The sequence below is a fragment of the Chelonoidis abingdonii genome, chromosome 13 (genome assembly GCF_003597395.2).
Source record: "Chelonoidis abingdonii isolate Lonesome George chromosome 13, CheloAbing_2.0, whole genome shotgun sequence".
Taxonomy (NCBI): domain Eukaryota; kingdom Metazoa; phylum Chordata; order Testudines; family Testudinidae; genus Chelonoidis; species Chelonoidis abingdonii.
In genome coordinates, this window is record NC_133781.1 from 20,099,302 (window position 1) to 20,110,269 (window position 10,968).

Genomic DNA, 10,968 nt, shown 5'->3' on the forward strand with positions numbered 1-10,968 from the left:
GGCAGATAGGGCCAGCAATGGCTATGAGCTAAGATGGTCACAGATGCAACACCCATGCTCTGCTTGTTCCTAGCCTCTGATTGCCAGAAGCTAGCTCACACAGTGCCTGTTCTGGGCAGTCTCTTTGATGCACCTGGTGTTGGCCAGTTTTGGACATCAGGCTACTGCAACCATTGGTCTGATGCAGCATGGCTATTCTTAGGGCCTGGAGGTTGAGTTGAGCTACTTAAAGCCTTTTTAATCCTATTTTTGAAGACTTAGCTGGCATGTCTTTTAGTAACTTATTTACCATTCCTGACCCTCTCATTGTGTTCTTTTACAAAGGCAAATGTCACTTGTTTAGCAATCTGGATTTTTACACCCTCTTGGTGTAAAACTGGGCACAAATCCACCCTTATAGAAAGCGACAAAGTTCTGCCAGCGTTAAGCTCAGCAGCTGTTTGTTTGACTAGCTCCTACAGTATACTGAAGACAAGATGCATAGAGTTGGAAACCACCTCAAGCCTCTTTCCTCAGCTGCTCTCACACCTGACCTTACATGGTTGGTGTTAAATATTCATTATTAATTGACTTTTAAGGTTCTGCCTTTAGGAACTAAAGCTTAGGACTAGAAACAAATGTAAAAGAAATCTGCAAGCTTTAAAAGTAGCCCTGTCATTTCAATATAAGTTGGTAATGCCAAAAAAAAGTCCCTGGAAGAAGTTTAAACTCTTTTCCCACTGACATCTTTATTATTCTATGAACAGAAATAAATTCACCATTAACTTAGTTAGTGTGCTTTAAATTTTATCAAACTTCATAAAACATACAAAAATAATTCTCTGAATGCACAGATTTGCTCAGTTACCAGCACTATATTTTTACAGTCAGTAGTTCTTTAGCAAAGGTTGTGTTGCATATCAAGTTAACAGTTGTTGTGAATTAGAGAAAATAAAGCTTATTGAAATAGAATCGCTTCCATTAGTTACTGGACAATTCTGTTACATTGTTTATGTAAAAGTGACAATGTCCTACATGCATTAAACCAGAGGATCTGCAAAACTAGCTGTGAATACTCTTAATTTTGAGCTACATAGCTACTGTTTTTTCCAAACAGTTTAGCATTCACTTTGAAATAACTCCTGCACTACAGTGGCAAGTATGTAGGCCAAATCTCCACCACAGGGAGACTCAGGTTTGACTAAGTAGATGTCAATAGGGGCCTTCAGGTGAGTAGAAGCTGAATCAGGTCTTATGTGCTTGTCCAGCCACTGTACGGACAGAACAGGGGAGAGACCTGGCAGAGTGGATTAGATGGCAGAAGGATTAGACCACAGATGCATATCGCTGGAGGCTTTCATTGGTGGAGTGTTAGTTGGAATAGGGAAAGGACCTAGAATGCAGTAATCAATTTTAAACCAATTAAACATCTCAGTGATCAAAAGGAAAGTGCTAGTAACTTTTAACATCTTTATATTTTGGATTTTATCTGTCACGTTGCAAAACAAATTTGCCACATTCTATTGTTTAGTCAAATTCAGAAATGTCTACTTAATAAACCAATATGTGCCATCAGTTGTACAGCATGTGAAAACATATTGGTCAAAAGAGCAGCAGCTACTGCAAGGGGAAGCGATCCCCTAAGCAGTGTATTACACTAAATCATTTCCAATATTATACACTGCAAGCCACATAAAAAATAATCCCTACTGTTGTATCAAATTCTTCTTGGGGTAGTAGTGCAGGAAGAAGCTATTTAAAGGCAGCTGCTCTAGTATAGTTTAATAAAGAAATAGAGTTGGAGATGGACTCAATAGTAGATCTCTTTTAAATTAGGTTACGTTTTTAATTGAAAGACACGGGTAGGAAGTGTTTTTGTTTAAATCATACGAAAGGTCAGATTTCCTACTCAATCTGGAATTGCCATTTCTGGTTTTTCTGCACATCAGCCTGGCCTTCATCAGTCTCAGGGTAGCTGAGTGTTTTGAGAACTGCTGGAGATAAGTACTTCCAGCAACAAAAGTAAGCCCAGGCTCCTGGGAGAAAAAACAACTTGAAAATATAGTATTTGATAGCAAATGTGATACATATTTTAAATTAACACTGCCCAGGATAAGCTCTGAAAAATTAAGAGCTCAACTAGGCTTAGATTCAAGTTTTTAACATAGTGCATAAAGCATCCAGCAACATTAAGCTATTTGGATTACTCAATTGGCTGAAGCTTTTGACAGACTTTAAGTGACACCAGCTCATGCAACATAATGCAACAGTGGTGGGAAGAATGTGTCATACAGAATCAATTTAAAAACAGCTCCAAGTGCATATGTTAATTGCTTCTGATGATGCCTGTATTTCCATTCACATGTTCCCTTAATTGGGTTTGGCTAAGCATAGCAGACTGTCTCCTCTGGAGTTAATACTTCCACTTCTCAACAACAAATATTTTCTACTATTGTGCTTCTAGTGCACAGAATGCTGAATTTAACCCAGATTTCCTGAACTGTTAGCATCAATGAGGCTAGTTCCTAGACGAGATTTTTAAAAAATCATTAAAGCACTACTAGAATCATAGGGAGTAATTAATGCTTGCCAGTGGAAAAGTGTTAGCGAATGAATTCTTTTAGAAGTATATAGGTTTTTAAAAGCAATTGACACCCACAAAAATAATGTAAATATACAGTCAAACATGGCCATTTCCTTTTAAGCACAACCACATATGTAACTTTCATTTGCATTGATGATCTTATACAATTGTTCAACAGTGCAGCTAAGATCTACTTCTAAAAAAAATCAGTATTTTAAGAACAAAATATTAAAAGTTATCCCATTTTGTTCAGTGGGTCACCTGTTAGTTTGGGGAAGAGAAATGAAGGGGTTTAATAAACATCAATGGCAGTTTGACATCTGGGAATCTGATTTTAGCAAGCTGTCCCTGTGTGGTTGTTATAATGGGTGTTCTGTGGACTGTTTGGAGCAGGAAATACCACTGCTCTAGAAGACAGTATGACATGCTACTTCACATTTAGGGCTTCTGTCCCTTTTTCCTTTTGTGTGGAGCAGTAATTCTGCCTTAATCTTTATGGATTTTCCAGGCCCATATCTGTTCAGATTTCTTGAAGTTTTGATAGCGCCCCAGAAAGTATTTGATGTTAGGAATTAATATTTATTCCCACACTTAGGGCAGTTGTAAGAGATTCAGTGAGCCAGGTACTGTGTACAGTAATCAGACAGCTAAACTCCATTCCAAACATGGATGTGAGACTGTTCATAGACTGAATAGTTTGAGGAAGGAGAAGGCAGTACAAAACCAAATTCTTGAAAACTCTCTAATACAAACCCTTACATCCTTCACTGGTTCACTTAAAAGTTTTGGTGACAGCAGAGAGAGACTGCACCTTGAGGAGTCTGAAAAATAAGGGCAGTATTTACATTTTCAAGGGGCCCACAAGCCACAGAAGCACAAATTTATGCAAAAAAAACCAAACAGATATCTAACTTCCCTGATTTTTCTAGAAGTCTTTACCTTTCATCTCAACAGTTGACCAGCTGCCTTCTTATGCCAAGTACAACCAATAAACTTCACTGACTTGTATCTGAAGCAGTCGGCTTATTAGACAAATGAGGTACCCTTTATCTGAATACAATATAAAGTTAAAAAAATGGAAAAGGATAGTAAATATCAAAGATATGCTATTACTAGTTCAAATATTAACCCTAACAATAACTTAAGGTTTCACACACAATTAATCCACGGCTTCAGAAGACAGCAGCATGTAATTCTCACATTCTAGAAAGTTCAGTAAGTCAGCTTTGATGCTTTACTATTGTAGCAAGACCTCTCTGTCAGTGCTGATGCAGCATTTCTAAAAGGAGAGTTGTCACTTTTCATTAGAACCAGCTCCAGTTCTTGAAAATCCTGAAGTCTTGCAACATCTTTGTCCTTAAAAGGATGAAAACAAAAAAAGCAAATGTCTATAAATATATTTACCGTTAATGTGTCTAAACAAGGTCAGGGCTGTGAAAGCAAGCATTAACCAACTGCCAGGTACAATTCTACCTAACAAGGTACATAAGTACTATTTTTTCTAGTTAACAGATGTGTCACTATTTGTTTTGCTCTATGATGGAATCTTTCAGTATCGTTAAGATGACTTTTCCATTCTTCAAGCACCCACTATTTGTACTTAGTGAATTACGCAGTGAAAGGATCTGACCAGAACATTACTAAGAAAGTCAGTGCATGTGTCAGATTAACTGAAAATCATGCAGACAAGGCCAGCTGATTTCAGACACAGAACCATGAGAGCTGTGTTGTCTGAACACAAAGGAATGTTTACATTGCTGATGGGGTACCATTATACATTATCTGCAACAAAAGCTGAGGTAGGGCATTCTCCCTCCCTACACACACAAAAAGATTCTTCCATTTCCACATACTAATGACATGCTCAAGAGATAAACATGCACATTGATAAAAAGAAATACTTTTTTACTAGATCATGATGAAACTGCATTATTTCCCTCCTATGAAATCTTCCTTTGGGCCTGAATATGTAACAAAACGTGGCAGTCAGTTCGTGAACAAAGTGCAATTCTTTGGAGTCTAAAGTCAGTAGCTGATCTTTGTACTCCAGAATCCAAGATAACAGAGAAATAAAATGAATAATATCCAATTAGCAATTAAATATGGAAGTTCCTCTTACCTTTCTTACCAACGTATTTGGTAACTTTCTAATCTTCTCCACTTGCTCTTGATTAACACCCAGTTCACAGCAACTGACTCTAAGTAGATCCTGATAGGTCAGTTCTTGTCTGTCTAATTCAATCTCAATGAAGTCATTTTCCCTAAGGTTCTGAATTCTTACCTTAAGCACCAGTTCTAGTAAAAAAAGAAAAAAATGGTATGGGAGAAGGTCTGATATAATATTACAAATTAAAATAATCAGTATAATAGACTGAAACTGAGGGAGAATTTACACTTTATTATTTAAACTCAGAATTTTTTAGCATAATACCAGAATCACTCTTACAAGGATCTAAACCTGAGATACCCATAGAAAGTCCAGTAACACATATCCACAATGAAGGAAACAACCCAAAACTACAGAGGAAACCTTAAAATGATATGGGCATATTTAAAAAAAAAAATGCAATATTCTAAAGCCTCTATCAGAATGAATTCCTCTTCTCCCCCTTGAATTTAGTGCTCGTGATAGCACAGATACTACTGTATACGCCATGGGGAATTCTGCACCACTGCGCATATACAGAATTCATGAGCCCCACAGATTATTTTGCTTTCCAGGAGAAAAATGACTTTCTGACAGGGAAGCTGCAAGAGCACTCACACACCACTCCCTAGAGGAGAAGGTACATTGTTTCAGGCACCCAGAGCAGCCAGCAGAGGTGAATCACCATGGGGCTGGGGACACCCCAGCCAGTGGCTCCTACCTGGAGCCAGGATCACCTGCTAGTCCTGGGTGAGCTGGAGGGAGGAGAGGACAGGACTTCCAGTTCCCCTTCAAGAAGTGTCTGGGGCTGTGTCAGACCCACCCCCAGAAACCTCCCCCAGCTGCAGGAAGCTCAGCATCCTCCTGCCCCCATTGCTCCTCAACTGTGGGGGAACGGGGTCACTGCATGGGGAGCTGCTCCCCTATCCACCCAACCCCTATGCATCTGGGCCTCCCATACCCAGACCCCCTGCCAAGCCTCACATCCAGACAGGACAAGATGACTGGTTTGGAATACAATTTCTATTCTGGGGGTTCTTAACAATTCAGTTTATGGCTGAAATGGGAATTAAAACAGATTTTTCTCACTAAACACAAACAGCAGCACAGCTTCATAATAATGTTATGACATATCAAATCTGTTCCACTTGTGAGAGCAAACAGAATGCATGTAATTATCCACATTCTGGTCAGTTATACTAGAGTAAATTGCGAATAACTCCACTGACTTTAAGAAAGGTTTTTCTGGGTTCACATCAGTGTAACAGAGTAGACCCAGTATGACTAATGAAGGGTTTAATTTCAACAGCAATGAAATTCATTTGAAAAAAGCATTAGGAGATGTAAAGGAACCTCAGAAAAAGGAGCTAAGTTTTGTTACTAAGGGCTTGTCTACACACAGAATAATCTGGAATAAAGGAGGATGTGAATTTGAAGTGGATTAACTCTTATTCCAGCTATTCCAGAATAATTCCCTCTATAGACAAGCCCTAAATTACAAGTTGTATTGGTTTACAAGAGAGTTATTACACCGTGTATCATATTTGGCAGGGTTTATGATTTTTATATTGTTTGGGTTTTAGAGTGGAATCTCTCCAGCAGAGGAAAAGCAGTTGTAATTGTAACACATTTATATTACTATATAAATAATACCACACTTAATCTAGTTAGCAGGGTGGGGACAGCATTTGAAATAAGAAAGGGAATAGATTGCTCTCTCTGCCACTATACTGTCCCTTTGACATTTCCACCTCTCCTCCAAGAGGATGGAAAGAGACAGACTGACATCAGCATGAAATACACCCTCACTTCAGTTCCCCACTAGTGATGCAAACATGGATCAATAGTGTGGTAGCAAGATGCATGATCTTGGAAAATTACACTTTGTTACCTTGCATATTATATGGAAAAGTTCCGGTGAAGAAAAGTGGCTGAAATGTCGGTGCAGCCCCAGTATGAGAGCCATTCTGTTGCTGAGGTACAGGCTGTTTAGATGCTACTGGAGAAAAGAGGCCTCTGTTATGAGACATGGATGGCTGACAAATGGAGCCATTCTGGACTCTAGGTTTTGGATATTCTGGCACCATGATGTCTCCTGATGGGGTGGGCTGGTCTTCCTTAGAGCGTGCCACAGGAAAACTGTCTTCGCTGTGTGATGACGTGGGTGTGCAAATGCTTTTGACCTGAGTTGCTGATGAACAAGGACTAGTTTCACACAGAGAAACAGAAGAGACGGAAGTGCTTTCATTCTGGGATGCTGTTGAGATGGATGGAATGCTGCTGTTTTCTTTAGTGTAAATATAAGGGAAGGGTGGATTGGCCAAATAGTTTGCAACAATTGGCAAGTTTAAGTCTTCCACTTTTTGAAATTCATTTTCCTCCACTTCAGGGGGAGAGAGAGAGAGGAAAAAAAAAAAAAAACTTGTTAAAAATATTACCATCTTCCCCAATTCAAATATAAAATTCAATTTTTCCTACTGTCTCACAAAATTACATCATCTTGCACAAAATCACAAGAATTGCACCAATGTTGCTTAAATATAATAATACTATATGGAAATATACCTATCTCATAGAACTGGAAGGGACCTTGAAAGGTCATTGAGTGCAGCAGCCCCCTGCCTTCACCAGCAGGGCCAAGCACTGATTTTGCCCCAGATCCCTAAGTGGCCCCCTCAAGGATTGAACTCACAAACCTGAGTTTAGCAGGCCAATGGTCAAACCACTGAGCTATCCTCTCCCCAAGTAACTTGAGCCTATGGGCCCTTGGAAGCATTGCAAAATGCTGGGAGTGTGAAATTAAAGAATGAAAATAAAGAGGAAAAGAAATTTTTGTACAAACTGGCTGGAAGAAAAAGAAAAAAAAAAAGCCAAAGAAAAATAAACCATCAAAAGCAGATACAAGTGATGCCTCTAAATACAGCAGTGACAATTCCCCATCTCTGAAAGGATCAGATTGAGAAGTAGTTTTGATGTGATTTTTTTAAAGACATTATTTAAAATAATTGGTTTTCAGAGATGCCAGCAAAGGAAATGGAATCTTTTTCTCACTTAGTTGGGTCCAATCTCGCAGTCCTCACATTCACCAAACATTGCAACAAATTTGGCTTGAATATAAGAACAGCAGGAGTAAGCCCATTAATAGTAACAATGCCAAGGAAGCCCAAACAAGATGCTCTCAGTTTTCCTGGGAATGCACAACTAAATTTGTTTAGGAGAGTGAAAGTGACACATATCCCATACCTGGTAAGTAAGGCCCAGGTTTTATAGGTATTTAGGTTCCTAACTCCCTTTGAAATCAATGGGAGCTAGACACCTAAATGCCTTTAAAAATCTGGGCATGAATGATTAGTGACCAGACAAACATACCAGGCAGGAATTACGTGGGAGTTCATTTCCCTTGGACATGTCAGCCTAAACCTTCAAAAGTCAAGACACAAGTCCTGTTGTCCTACTGTATGTGTAATAGCTGTAGATTTTTGCCCAGAAGAAGGAAAAACCAGTTTTAAAAGATTATACCAATCACACAAATGACTGTGAAAACAGTAATGGCAGCCTGTACTTAGCTACACATGCATTTACACAGCAGTCATCAACTACTACGCACTCTTCATGGATTGTCAAAATTATCAGCCTGAATTTAAGAGGCCCATTCCCCATACAAATATAATTAACATATACAGGCATGCCCACTGAAAGTTACAAAAGGTGAAATTTCTATGGTACAGAAACACGACTCAATCAGACATATCTGCACCATTTCTAAGAGTGTCATGTATCTAATTTGGGGCTTGCGTCTCCGTACGTGTGGGGGATAAGCTTTTTAAATATACCAACGTGTTTTGTTATGTGTATGAAGAAAGTTAAGTTTTACTGCCAGGAACTCATAACTCTGCTATGAAATTATCAGAAGCCATCACTCCTAAAATGTAGCAGTTGCTACTGTATACAATGGCCTTGTAAGACTTTTGGTTCAGCTTGACCAGATCTATTTGTCCTTATATATAAAAGCCTTCGGCTTGAGGCTTGATTCAACTCCATTTAAGTCAATGGAAACACTTCCATGACAGCTGGAGAAGCTGTTTCATTCTAAGTTCTGTAGCTAAAAGAGGACTCGAAGGGCTTATCTACACAGGGAAATTTACTATAATTTAGTTATACCAGTATAATTATATTGCAATAATTATACCAGTATAATTCCATAGATGCACACACTTTTTATTCCAGAATAGGAGTACCTTTTTCCAGTTTATTTTATGTCACTTTCACTACAGTGGTATAATTACTGCAGTAAATTTCCCCATGAAGACAAGCCTTAAAAAGCACTTTCCTAGCAAGAGTGGAGTTTTTGAATTGCAGTTGGCAACCTCAGTTTATAGTATCATATTAAAAGAGTAAAACAGGTTTATCTACTAGTGAAATAACCACACTAAACAAATTTGAAGATCATATGAGGAAATGCATCAGTAATCACCTTTAAACCTGAAGTGTCATGCAAATCAAATGGTATCCACCCTCTTATTCTGTCTCCTCTCCACAGCAAAGTCCATATCGACCTGCTATGTCTTAGTCAGCTTTGCTTGACATAAAATATTCTTGCACTTATGTTTATACTGATTTCCACAGGAGCATGACTGAGGCCAAAGTAACTTACCCAGAGTAAATCAGTATCAGAAACAGGAGTAAAATTCAGCAGTCCTGATTCCAACAATTTCTTACAACATATTAGAATATATTTACAAATATCTACAAGGCACTAGGTACACATGGAAGATCAAAGATGTTAACATATTTACCTACATGGGGTATAATCTTTTAAACTCGTATAGATAGGTAAGGGATTACCAGTTATAGAAAGGCACAGTCCATCTAAAAAAAATTAAAAAACCTGAATTGGAAGAGCAAAACCTTTTTGAAAGTGAGTAAAAAAGTAAACTCATAAAATTCACTGCCACAAAAATTCATCTAACGCAAATTTCATCTTGGCACAAAACATGTTCACAGCAAAGATATAAACCCTAGAAAAACCTGCAACCCTTCCTTGCACAAATTGTGCCACTGAAGTCAATGGAACTACTTGTATGAGTAAGCATTACTAGTGTAACTTAAGGACAGGATTGGACCCTGTCTTTATAATAGAAATGCTGTCAGTCTATGGAACTAGGGAGTAAATATTAAGACCAACTATTTTAGAATAAATGTTAAAATAGGTAAGTTGTACCTCCCATAATCTTCCTGATTTCTTTCTTTGACGTTAACTGGGCTGCCAGTTCTCCTTTAGTTGTGAGAATCTCTTTATCAGCACCAGCATCAATCAGGTAAGAGACCACTTCAGCATGATTCCGTTTGCATGCCCAGTGCAAACAAGTCCTGCGTGTAAAGAAAATATATTGGTGACTTTGTAGTTCCAAGGAATTATACCCCGAACACAAAATCCAGAGTTCTAATCCATTATGTGCCAACAATAATCCATTTGCCTGAGGTTGCACATAGAATAAGCGTAACTTGGGAGACACCAGAGTCGCTTCCACATTTCAACTGAACATGATTCAATTATAGATTCCTTAGGGGAGGGACTTCCTTTACCTTGATCAGTTGGTGTCCGTTGAATACACTGACTGTGCTAAACAAACAAAAACAACAACACTGCTTCATGCTATTAATAAAATATAGTTTTGGGGGTCCCTGTACTTGAGCAATGTTAACTGTTACACAATATATTGTGTAATAGAAATTAAAGAGGACAATAGACTTACTAGACCCCTATAAAGACTTGGACTAAAACCTTCAAAAACAAGGCCCTAAAGTTACACCTCCTAAATCCATATTTAGGAATATACAATTATATATTCATAGATTTTTAAGGCCGGAAGGGACTATAGATTACGAAATCTGACCTTCTGTGTATCACAGGCCATTCAATTTCAGCCAGGTACTGAGTCCAAAATGTGTTTGATTAAAGCAAATCTTCCAGAAAGGCATCCAGAGTTGAAGACATCAAGAGATGGAGAATCTACCACTGCCCCTGGTGGTTTGTTTCAGTGGTAGATCGTGCCAAACCAATCTGATCTCCTTCTTTGAGAAGGTAACAGATCTTTTAGACAAAGGAAACGCAGTGGATCTAATTTACCTCGATTTCAGTAAGGCATTTGATACGGTTCCACGTGGGGAATTATTAGTTAAATTGGAAAAGATGGGGATCAATATGAAAATTGAAAGGTGGATAAGGAACTGGTTAAAGGGGAGACTACAATGGGTC

The 10,968-nt window shown here is 38.4% G+C and overlaps 1 protein-coding gene across 5 annotated transcripts in view; it reads right to left on the reverse strand.

Annotated features, from left to right (window-relative positions):
• Positions 1 to 711: 711 nt before the first annotated feature.
• Positions 712 to 10,968, reverse strand: part of LOC116827534 (ankyrin repeat domain-containing protein 40-like) — a 13,713-nt gene continuing 3,456 nt past the window's right edge. For 2 of the 5 annotated variants that reach the window (XM_032785158.2, XM_032785157.2), the window contains exons 2-5: positions 9,931 to 10,079; positions 6,601 to 7,092; positions 4,683 to 4,858; positions 712 to 3,919 (exon numbers count right to left, since the gene is read on the reverse strand). In XM_032785158.2, coding sequence (XP_032641049.1) covers positions 3,776 to 3,919; positions 4,683 to 4,858; positions 6,601 to 7,092; positions 9,931 to 10,079 — 961 coding nt within the window. In that variant the 3' untranslated portion in view covers positions 712 to 3,775. Of the gene's footprint in view, positions 3,920 to 4,472; positions 4,859 to 6,600; positions 7,093 to 9,930; positions 10,080 to 10,968 lie in introns of all 5 variants that reach the window. The other 3 variants (XR_012656932.1, XM_075071826.1, XR_004374328.1) reach the window with 3 other exon arrangements.